Source organism: Aplysia californica, unplaced genomic scaffold (assembly GCF_000002075.1).
Source record: "Aplysia californica isolate F4 #8 unplaced genomic scaffold, AplCal3.0 scaffold00034, whole genome shotgun sequence".
NCBI classification, from domain to species: Eukaryota; Metazoa; Mollusca; class Gastropoda; order Aplysiida; family Aplysiidae; genus Aplysia; species Aplysia californica.
Genome location: NW_004797304.1, coordinates 2240934 through 2253220, shown reverse-complemented (window position 1 = coordinate 2253220; position 12287 = coordinate 2240934). Strand labels below are relative to the sequence as shown.

The 12287-nt window shown below is 41.5% G+C and overlaps 1 protein-coding gene across 1 annotated transcript; it reads right to left on the bottom strand.

Moving 5' to 3' along the window:
- Positions 1–3607: 3607 nt before the first annotated feature.
- LOC101862776 (thyrotropin-releasing hormone receptor-like) lies at positions 3608–4916 on the bottom strand. Its single transcript, XM_005091712.1, has 2 exons — positions 4908–4916; positions 3608–4663 (listed from the first exon to the last, which is right to left on the bottom strand). The coding sequence occupies exons 1-2, from the start codon at positions 4914–4916 to the stop codon at positions 3608–3610; spliced, it is 1065 nt and encodes a 354-aa protein (XP_005091769.1).
- Between the last annotated feature and the right edge of the window lie 7371 nt (positions 4917–12287).

Here is a 12287-nt window from a genome sequence, read left to right as displayed (position 1 = left end):
CCCCGAACCCACAATAATTGGAAATTAAGCGCTTTATTGTATTATACCCACTTGTGCTCTTCCAAAAATAGCTCACTGTCTTATTTTTTTCCCACCGGTTTAACCTGGGCAAGGCATGCAGTTGCTTATTGTTAATTGACACAATAGTATGGTTTTTGTCTACTAAGCTTATCTCGATTAAACATAAACACTTTCAGTTTGTCTGTACAAACGTTCTGCCTGCAGCAGTGAGCGCCGCAAAGCTTTTACCAAACTAAATAACCTAATAATAATAAATAATAATAAATAGCATTTGTATAGTGCATATCCCCGCTCAACAGCAGGCTCTATGCGCTTTACACTATATTACTACCCCAGCAGACCATAGAACACTCCGAAACATTCTCAGCTTCCCGAGAAGCATACCTAACAAATGTTCTTTTTGGAAACACCTTGTATTGAAAGAGTTAAGCCAATTTGATGGGATGCTTTCCTTTCCGATTTTCCTGTGTGGTTAGGAAATTTGGAGCAATGAAAGAGTTAAAAGTTAGGCTATGCCATCTATGTTTAACTCTGAATTACCAAAGATAGTGAAAATAACTCAGAAGAAACAAACTTGCAGTTTCTTGGGAGTCTGCTGAGAATCTCATGGGAGGACAGAAATCAAGAGGGGTAGAACTTAGGGAAGCCCACGTGAGCCGCTCATTCATCAAAACCAATTTAAAAAGAGACGAATATAGTTTTCTGGAGACTTGAAAAACTGACACAAAGACCTTAAACATCTTTCTCTATAGATACATTTGAAGGCAAAAGAAGCAGAGGTATTCCATGGGCAGCTTATTTGGAAAGCCTGAACAGATGGGTGACGGGGAAAGCCCAAGATTAACTTGATGATAATACATGTATAGCATAGTTTGTTTTTTCTTTAGAGCATCCAAATAAAGAAAGGAATGACAAATTGTAACCGCCGATGTCTGTTTCAGATCAGGCACTAGATGATGAGGATGATGATGATGATGATGATGATGATGATGATGATGATGATGATGATTATGATGATGATGATAGCACTGAATCACTTACCAGGTAATACTAGGGTTACGTAGTTTGCAATAACCTTACAAATCAAGCAACGAGTATTATAAGCAGCTTACCTCGTGAGAAAAAAATGACATGCACTTACACACCACGTGATCTCCCTTTGTCTGGAAAAATCAAGTAAAACACTCCGTGCTAGCGGTCAGTGCAGTGAAGTGAACGAGATGGGTTAGGGGGGGCTACTTACGAGGGCACAGAATCAAAAGGTTATATCTGCAGTATATCGCTGTACTGAAGATGGAACGTTTCGACCCTGGGCCCTCGACGTGTCTTGTTGATGACAGAGACGGCTCGTCTGGTGTCAGAGACACTTCCGGTGTCTGAGACACTTCCGGTGTCTGAAACACTTCCGGGGTGTCAGAGACACTTCCGGTGTCTGAAACACTTCCGGTGTCTAAGACATTTCCTGCGTCTGTCTGAGACATTTATACGGCGTTTGAGACACTTCCAGGGTCGTGCTGGTCTCTTCAGGACTATTTCCGGAACACCGTAATACGTCATTGTGAGCCAAGATGGCGTCCTCACGTACAATATATAGATAGACTGACGGATAGATGGACAGACAAACAGACAGACAGGCAGGCAGACAGACAGACAGACAGACCGACAGGCAGACAGACAGACAGACTTAAACGAGGAGAAAAATAGTTGATCAAAGAGAGAGAGAGAGAGAGAGAGAGAGAGAGAGAGAGAGAGAGAGAGAGAGAGAGAGAGAGAGAGAGAGAGGGGGGGGGGAGAGATACCTGTCCTCCTTTCACAATTGTCTCTACTGACCGGATGGTAGAATGACTGACGTCACAGTTTGTCGGAGAACTTCTACTGAGGACGTCGTCTCGAGATTGGCGCCAATATTTCAACTACAGTTAAACCTAACCAGAACGGTCACTCCAGAGCACAGAGAAAATTGACCGTCACAGACAGGCGGTTGATATGAACAGGGTCTGCGTTAGTATGGTCTCTCACTAAACTCGACAAGGTCAACAGATCTGAAATCTTAATTTCTTTTAGTTTTAGTAAGAGTTTTACAGCTCTTGCAACACAATAAGGTTATATAATTGCCGAAGATTAGAGGTGTTACAAGAGAGTAACAAACACGAAAAAGGGGAAGGAGAGAGCTGGACGATATATTTTTGATAGGAAAGAAGGAGCAAACCACACCAGACCACCCGCCAACCACCCACAATCTTATTTTCTATGTGTGGGGCGGCATGGTGAAATCAGGTGCTCTTCAAAATAATGATATTTAAGAAACTGACAATTTCCCGCCAGTTTGGCTATTTTGATTAAAGGCACACAAAAATGTAAGTTTTCATCGAAGACAAAACAAATTAATAAACTACAAGATGATATCAATAACTCCACACGCTCAAGAATTGACGAGCGTCGGATTCCACCTCATCATGACACATATTATTTCCTTTTCAGTTTCATCAAATTTGTTCTCTGTCGTAAGAGCGTCTTTGCATTGACAGAACGTACACACTCAGTCGGAGGAAAGGTTGGCGAAAGGTTTTTACAGCAAGTGACCGCTATGAGCAGGTTTTGAGGTTGACTAGTTGCGGAAATGACAGAACGTGGTCGCGTTGGACAGGGACCTCTGTGGAAAGATTACAACTCGCGACCTGCTTAGAATTACAAAGTTCTATTTGACATTTTTGGCCGTTTTGAGTTACTGATACCATGAGGTCAGAAACCAAAATGTTCTATCTGCTCTAGCAAAATCGTAAGATTATTTGGAGTCGCTATCAAGATGTTCAAAGAATTGCATTTGAATAAAACTGACATGTTGTGAAACTCAACACTAACACTTTTAGGGGGCTCTCGTGGCCTAGAGGTTAAGGTGTTGGCCTCTCATTCAAAGGTCCCGGGTTCGAATCCGGGTAGCGACCGAAACATTTTCTGCTCTAAAATTGTCTCCTTTCACCTCCTTTCCTGCTCTCTAGCAATGTTCTGTTGTCTGCTTTCATTTCCACTTTCTGCCCCCACCCCCTCACCTCCTTTGCCCCCTCCTCTGGGCTCCTGACTCTTTCTGCAGCCTTTCTACTGCTACTCCTTGGCTCCTCTTTACTGCTGTCTTTCTGCCACACCCCTGATCTTCTGGTTGGAAAGATCTACACCTAGCCTTCTCGGACAAGGGCGAAAATTCTCGGAGGGCCCGTGTGCAAGTTGCGCACGTTAAAGATCCATTGGTGGTCTAAAATCGATAAGAGTAGGCTTCGGCCGCCACCCGGGCAAAATTCAAAATTTCCTACCAATTGAAAATATTAGGAGTGTCCCGCGCGCTCATATGACCTATGCAGTTGCGAGCACCGTAAAACACTTTACCAAAAAAAACAAAAACACTTTTAAAGTCATATTTCTCAAAACTATGTGTTGAGCGGATAGAATTTTGCGATTCTGAGGTAGCGTAATAATATAGGAACATAGAAAAAAAGACAAAGGTATCACGGAACAGTGGTCGTTAGAGCAGGGGGGATTGGGGGGGGGGGCGCTATGGACAGGTGATCATCAAGTCCGGCTTGACTGGAATTTATTTCTGTTCTGGCGAAATGTGCAACACGCTGGAACATTTGGGAAAAACCGTCAAAAACGAAGCTTTGTAGCGAGAGCTCATGCGCAGGTACATGAATATGTTCACTGAAGAGTTGACGGCCTCCATAAAGTTTCCGAGTGCCCAGCAGACCTGTCGTAGGTTGATGTAGTAGCCTCCCTTGTTGAAGTCCGACACCAGGGCCATGGTGAGCTGGAGCATGTTGGAGGGGATGTAGCACAGCACGAAGATGACGGTTATCAGGAACACCATCTTCCCGGCTTGTTTCGATTTGGCGATTCGAGATTCTTTGTTGAATGTAGCGTTGCTTGTAGCGCTGTTAGGGTCGGCTGATAGTTTTGATCCAGGAAAGTTTTGCCGAGTGAGGAAGTAGATTAACACGCACGCGCAGACGAAAGCCCAGATGAATGACGTCAGGGCGAGAAAGACTCCCATGACGAAAGCGATTCCGTCTATTGTCTGCCTGTTGTCGTTGAGAAGTAGACCGTATACTGTTCTGTTCCGAGTCTCGTCAAACTTGTAGCCGAGTCGCGTGCTGAGGTAGGTGGGCATCACGCTGAGCGCCATGATGACGTAGATAGACACCACGGCAATCACGCTCCGCTTGGGTGTGATCAAAGTCTTGACCTTGAGCGGGAAAGTGATGCACAGACATCGCTCAAACGCCACGAAAGCCGTGATGCCGGACACACAACGAGTGAAGTAGACTCTGGGCCAGCCAAACGACAAGTACTCAACCTCCGACGCGATGAACGACAAATCCTTCGACGCCATTAGCGGGCTGTAGAACTGGCCAATCAGAATGAGCAGGAAGGAGCTGCACATATCCGCAGCGGCGAGGCCCAGCAGCGAAATGTTTACGGTGTCCTTCAGCCCCATTTTGATGAAGACCGCGATGTTGATGGCATTCCCGACCACGCCCATTATGCTAATGACGCCACAGGCCACCACCCACACCAGAATGATGATCAGTGTGGCCGTTGGCTTGTCCAGTAGGTCGGGCTTTTCCTCCTCAACTTCCACGGCCAACGTTACCTGAGATAAGATAAGATAACATGGGATAAGAAAAGAAAAGAAAAGATGAGATGGTCCCTGTGGGAAAATGTTTTGTGACTTTACCGGAATAGTTAAGACATATTATGTGCATATACTTTATATTATTAGCTTCATAAAAGAATTTCAATAAGAAGGACAAATAAAATAAGCTGACAATAATTATATTATACAACATAGTATTGTCACATTTAAAATACATGTCTCAAAGCACTTTCCCACATACCTGTTCCATCTTGGAAACGTTTATATGTCCCCTCTGGAAGCTGCTGCTGAGATTGGGAAAACTTTCGTCAGCAGATCAGTCTCCGTTTAGTAAGAGTTTTTCGGCGCTCGCAACTGCATAAGGTCAAATGAGCGCTCAGATCTGTCTCCTTCCTTCCTGTCCTGTTGTCTGAAGGTTTATGACGACCTGTTGACAAACGTCTTTAGCGGGTGTTCTTTAAAAAAACCCAAACAATACACACACATACACACACATACACACACATACACACACATACACACACACACAACCCCCCACGAAAAAAACAAGAACAACAACACAACAACAACAACAACAAAACAACAACCCTACCTCTATGACGAAATGTAAACACATGCCTTCAGCGGGTATTCTTTTTTTTTTTCTTTACTACTATGCCGACCTGTGAACGAAGTCTTAACAGATTTTTAAAGAAAGAAATGTAAAACAACAACAATAACAACTACAACAAAACGTCTCTGAAAAAAAAGAAAGCTCTTTAATTAAAACAGCTCAGCAGACTTGTAAACAAACGTCTTTAGTGTTTTGAAAAGACGTAATGTAACGATTTGCTAACAAACATCTTTAACAATTTTCAAAGCTTCTGTGACGTCTTGTGAACGAACGTCTTTACTGTTTTTAAAAAAACCCATCCATCCATCCTGTTTTGTCGACGTGTAAGTGTAAGCCTTAAACAGTTCAAGTTTTGCCAAATGAAGGGAATTATTCATAACCCCACTCCCACTTCCTAAATGAACCTCGAGATAAATCTGCAATCTTTAACTCACTCAAAAAGTACATTTGTACAATCTGCACTATAACGTTATGGAAACTTTGTTTAACAACCCAAAACGTTTTTATAACACTACTATAATCAATTGATACGTGTGTCATTCGTGATCCATACTGCTTTCACAAGCAGTCTTTCGTAATTGTAACAAGTGTATGCTTATGTGATACAGATTTCAACAAAAGTTAAAGACCACTTGCAAACACTCAGAGTGGTCTTCTTGGGTCGACCTGCACGTGGGCGTTCTTGGACTGATCCAGTGGCTTGATGGCGCTGCCTCAGGCAGACAATGGCAGAGTGTGACACTGCAAGCCTTCTGGCAACTTCTCGGGCTCCAACTCCATCCTGCAGCCATGCCATAGCTCTGGCACCATCAAAGTCTCTCAGCTTTCATTGGTGGTATGTTGATGCGATACTGGATTTTGGGCAAACAGCGGCTTATATTGCCACCAAAGTGAGCGCAGTTCGAGACCGAATGTCCCGTTTATGACGTGCACCAGAAATTTTAACTGAGGAAAGCCCGTGGTGTCGCGCACAAGTCGACAAAAAAAACAGCAAAAGTGGCTAAAATTCCTCGAGGATTTTCGTGCTGCACGTGGTGGTTTTGCCCCTTTAGGAAGCTTGTAGTAGGCGTTGGTAACCATTAACACTTTCACTTACTTTCAGAGCAAAACAATTTGAAACATTTCTTGCCGTTTTTTTTTCGGATTTTTAAAACATCAAGGCTGTCAGTCAAGGTGGTCCTTAACTTTTGTTGAAGTCTGTAAGCACCAACGACCTTAAACACCGGATAAAATACCAATCTTTTTACCTACCTACTATCTACCTCTGTCCCTCAAAGTGGACTCCCCCCCCCCTCCCTAAGAAAAAGTAAATAGATACATCGCTTCCTCAGAATTACAAAGCTCTATCTGACATTTTTGGCCGTTTTAAGTTTCTAAGACCATGAGGTCAGAAACCAGATTAATGTTCTATCTGCTCTATCAAAATCGTCAGATCATTCGGAGTCGTTATCAAGATATTCAGCGAATTGCATTTGAAAAAGCTTGACCTGATGTGGAACTCAAAATGTTTGACGTCAAATTGATCAAAACTAGGTACTGTACAATGTGCGGATACAGTCAAGTACCGAGAGGCTGGCAGAGTTTTATAATATTTATGACACTTTAGAAAACAAGGAAAAACAATCAATCAAACAAACAAACAAACAACACGAAAAACCCAACAAAAAAATACTAATGCAGCACCTGATAAGCAGCTATGCCGACTTCTAAGCCTAAAAGCGTGAAGATCTTCCACCTCAGCCCAACAAACGCGAAGAACTGCCAGTCAAATGACTCACTCACTCACTCACTCACTCACTCACTCACTCACCTCCGCTGTCTCAAACTGTGGAACTTACTATAAAGGTGAATGCATTTTTAGTCGAGACTTTAAATCCACGCGCCCACACACATTAAGTACAATTAGAGACAATACAATACAAACTAGGATTGTTTGTGGCCAAAGTTCATCTGTCGTTCATCACACCTCAGTAGACACGACCGCCCCAGGAGGGTTTACGTTCTGTCTTTTGTCTCACTCATCTCTGAACACACCGACAATTACCACCGATAATCAAACAAACAGAGCATTATGACACTGATGGGCTGAAACTTCAACAACGAATTCTTTCATCGACAATTTTTGGTGAACCTTCTTGGGAGAAACAGGAATTGATTACTGAAAAGACAACCGTTTGGAAAAGAATGAGTGATTAAAATCTGTGGGTGAACAAAGGCTAGAATTTGCTAAACTACTCGTGAGTACTGCCTCGTCCCACGTGCCAATAAATTCCTGAACTGTCACAAGCGTTGAATTCCGTATAATTTCCTTAAATTTAAGATGTCAACAAACGATAAAGCAATTTCACCTTGCTCGCGGAGTAAGTAAATGAAAAATTTGTCGTAAATTATTTTGAATCCTAGTAAGTGGATTCTGATTTATTTCGCTTAAAATTTTTTAATGATTAATAAAATTTGGCTAACAGAATGCCAATTTAAGAAAAAAACTCGACACTTTCCAACCACGATTGTTGTTTGCCTGGCAAAAGTACACAGACGACAGTTAAGATAAAAGGTTGTGCCAAGTCGTTACTTCAGAGTTACAAAGTTTTATCTGCTCAGTACCTAGTTTCGAGAAATTTGACGTCAAAGATTTTGAGTTTCATATTAGATCTATGTCAAGCTGTTTCGAATGCAATTCTTAAATAATAGATCTATCTCGATAACGACTCTTGATAGAAATCTAATCTTAATAATTTTGACAAAGCAGATAGAACCTTTGGTATCTGACCTCATGGTCTCAGTAATCAAAGCGGCCAAAAATGTCAGATAAAACTAAGTAATTCTAAGGTAGGGAAGTGTCAATGACGTAGGCTTTGTAAAAAAACAAACAAACAAACAACTATAGCAGTTTTAAGTAAGCTTGCAATTATTTTTTGGCATTTAGATTTAGGGGTCGAAGTTCAGTGAGCATCTTTTATTATTCACGCTACCTACGCAATGTTGTGAGTTTTCTAACCACTTCTTGTTTCATCAGTGAGGAATCGAGGGTGGATGGAGGGTGGCTGGAGGGCGCCACTGGTATGTCCTACTTCTTTACTTCCCCGCTGTTGTCTGTCTGTCTGTCTGTCTGTCTGTCTGTCTGTCTGTCTGTCTGTCTGTCTGTCTGTCTGTCTGTCTGTCTTTTCCTCAGCACAAAGTGACCACTATTGGGTCGATGTGCTCCTCTTTACAAAAAAAAACCCAGCAACACTGCACCTCCCCCGAATTAATGAGATAGCTGGGTAGAGTGCTTTTTGATGTTATAGAAAACTAGTCGTTGAGCAACTTTTTCCAAATTTTAATATAACAAAAGCTAACTATTATGATCACCTTTCTCGTGTTTCTAAATCAAAGAGATATGATATCCAGTATCCAGATTCTAAGTCAGAACACAATTACTATGTATTTACTGCAAAATTGTATTTGTAAAGCGCTCAGAGCCCGAGATCTTTAATCGTGGCTGAACGGTATACAAATGTCATATAATATCATTAGATACCATTTTAGCAGTTTTATGTTCTTCATTTCTAGCAAGAAGCGCAGCAAAATCAATGAGTAAACAATACTGAGACAAGTGGTTTCTCAAGAGCCACCATCAAGCAATTGTACACGCTCTACCACTCTTTCATTGCCTGTTATTTCCACGTAAAAAGCCTATAATGAATCCAAATATGACTAAACAAATATTGTATTTCTAAAGGTAGGAAGTACGGTGATATCATTATGTCTCGTATAGTCTTTCATTTAGCTGATACGTCTGTTACATTTAACAGATGCGTCTATTGCATAAAAGGGGGTGAGATGCAAAGCCCGCTAAGTGACATTTTGAAAAAAAAATTTCTTATAATTAATGCACATTGTTACCGGCTCTCAGATGTACAAAGTGTTTTCTGCCCAAACCCAACACGTACTTCGTAAAAGCCACCCAAAAAATCTTCTTTTTACGCATGTTCGTGCGTATAGCAGCATTTAAAACAACGGATTTTCTCAAAAGTGCTAAAATGGATGAAACTATGAAACGGGATTTGTATCTCAGCCCGTCATATTTAACGGATGTGTCTACACCACGCTCGTGTATTTCCTTGTGGAAGAAACATTATACGACGTGGCGACAAAATTGAAGGCATTTGTGTCCAGACAGGGTCCTTTTCTAGGGAGAATTTCAAAATGTAATACAATAAGAAATGAAGAGCTGTGGGAAATGACAGGACAAAAGGATATAGAAGTAGAACTAGGACTAAGAAAGTGACGATGGATGAGACAATAGATGTAGAAATAGGACTAAGAAAATGGTGATGGATGGGACACATCTTCAGAAAGCCCAGCGGAAACATCACAAGACAGTCGCTGCAGTGGAACCCACAGGGAGCACGAGGCAAGGGTAGGCCACGGGAAACATAGAGATGTGTGGAAAAGGGACATGAGAGAGGTGAAGCTCACATGGAACGAGCTAGGAAGGATGGCCCAGGACAGAGATAAATGGAAGGAGCTTGTATGTGGCCTATATCCTGCCAGGGGTGAAAGGATGGCCCAGGACAGAGATAGATGGAAGTATTTGTATGTGGCCTATACCCTGCCAGGGGTGGAAGGCATTGATGACTAAGACGATGGCACAGTTCAACCACACACACAAACACACACACACACACACACACACACACACACACACACACACACACACAAACACACACAAGGAGGAGAGATCAGAACGACAGATGTTTGGTAGGAAAGAAGAAGCAAACGACACCGGAGCATCCGCCAACCACCCACCAAGGCAAGCTTGCATAATAATAAGTGAGGCGTGCTGACAAAATGAGTTACTTCTTGCAATCCACGAAGGAAGATATTGGCCAAAAATCGACTCAGGTGTCAAATTTGTAGAATTTAAAAAAAAATCAATGTCATATTCTTTAACTATGTCTTTTGTTTTTTCATACTGATTTAATTATAAAAATGTCACCTATGAGCGTGATAGGCCAATACCTTTTCCCAAAAGGCTTGAATCCGAGAAGTAACTCATTTTGTCAGCACGCTTCACATAATGTGTACAAATACGTTATCCTAGTCATAGTCATAGTGTTGGTTTACTGGAATCCTGGAAGTTCCACTAAACAAGCAAAAGCGGAAAATATAACTGCGTCGCAACCTTAGCATTACTAAGTTCTTTCTGACATTTAAAAAAATCGTTTTGAGTTACCAAGACCATGAGGTCAGAAACCAAATGTTCTATCTACTCTATCAAAATCGTACGAATATTCTGAGTCGTTTCAAAGTTATTCAAAGAATTGAATTGGCCAATATCTTCATTTGTGGCGTCGATGGCCTAGTGGTTAGGCTCTCGGACTCGCAACCGTAAGGTCGTGGGTTCGATTCCTGTCATGGACCCGACGTTGTGTCCCTGAGAAGGCATTTTATACGAGTTTTCCTCACTTCTCCAAGGTGGGAATGGGTACCCAGCTATAGACAGCGAAAGATCTTGTCAGTTTGTTAGTGTTTGAGCGCTTAATCAGTTGTTTGCACTGTATGCTTCCCGGGAAGCTGAGAATGTTTCGGAGTGTTCTATGGTCTGCTGGAGGTAATAATATAGTGAAAAGCGCATAGAGCCTGCTGTCGAGCGGGGTTATGCGCTATACAAATGCTATTTATTATTTGTTATTATTATTATTATTATTATTATTATTATTATTATTATTATTATTATTATTATTATTATTATTATTATTGAATTAACGAGAGCTTGACATGTTGTGAAAATCAAAATCTTTGACGTCCAATTTCTCCTTCCTTTCTCAAAACTAGACACTGAGCAGATAGAGCTTTGTAAATCTGAGGTAGCGCAGAGCTAGCCATTAAAAGTTATATTTTCAACACATGTGAGACGTGCTGACAAAATGAGTTACTTCTCACAATCCACAATTAATGGAGATATTTGCTCAAAAATCGACACTAGGGTCAAATTTGTAGATTTTCTATTCATGTCATATTCTTTAAGTGTAACATTCCTTGTATTATTTCATACTCATGTAATGTGAAAACCTATAAGCGTGATGTAGCGATTTCCAAAGGGTTCGAATCCTAGAAGTAACTCATTTTGTTACCACCCTTCACACATACTCTGAGGTATCAAATAAGCGTCCCCCCCACCCCCCACCCCCCCGCGTTTATTTATTTTCAGGTCTTTGCGCACCCCCGTTCCTTATTCCATACCCCCCGTTTATTATTTCTCAGCTTGCCACGACCGGCGATCGTGTGAAACATTATATTTAGATCTAGAGATCTGAATGAAACTTTTTTTTTTGGTTGTAAATTGTAAATTACCCTCAGTATTAGTACCGGGTTGAGAGTGGACAACGACGTGGCCAAACCCCTTACCCCAAACAAACAAATTAAATAGTCTTCAATGAATTCATATACGTATAATAAATTGCGTTTCATGAAACGCAGGAATGCGCTTTTACTCTTAGCATTGCTCCCTAACTCAATTCTCGGGCCTGGCAGTGGAGTGGTTCAAGTCTAACACACAATGACTCGAGTTGAGTTGGCCTGAGAAATGCAGTGTCCCTGGTGTGATGCTGATAAATTGTGATCTCGCATCGGCTTATAAATAAGGCTATAAGTCTGGCATCCGCTGATATATCAGGCTATAAGGAAAGAATGCACCAGCTTGAGATAATAAATATACCATGTGACCATGTTAAGAGAAATGAACTGCCTTTTTTCGAAAATACAGTTTTTCTCAAAAGAAGATAAAACAGCCCCAAGCAAACATAAACAACAAACAAGCAAAAGATAATCTACCTCAGTAAAAAGAAGCACAAAAACAAAACAAAACAACAACAAACAACAACAACAACAACAACAACAAAACAGACGCAAACCCCCCCCCCTCCCCAAATAAAAACCCCAACCGAATAAAACAAAACAAAAAAAGTACGCATAACTTGACCAATGAGCCCCCACACAAAAGCCTACATGTATCTTGTCTGC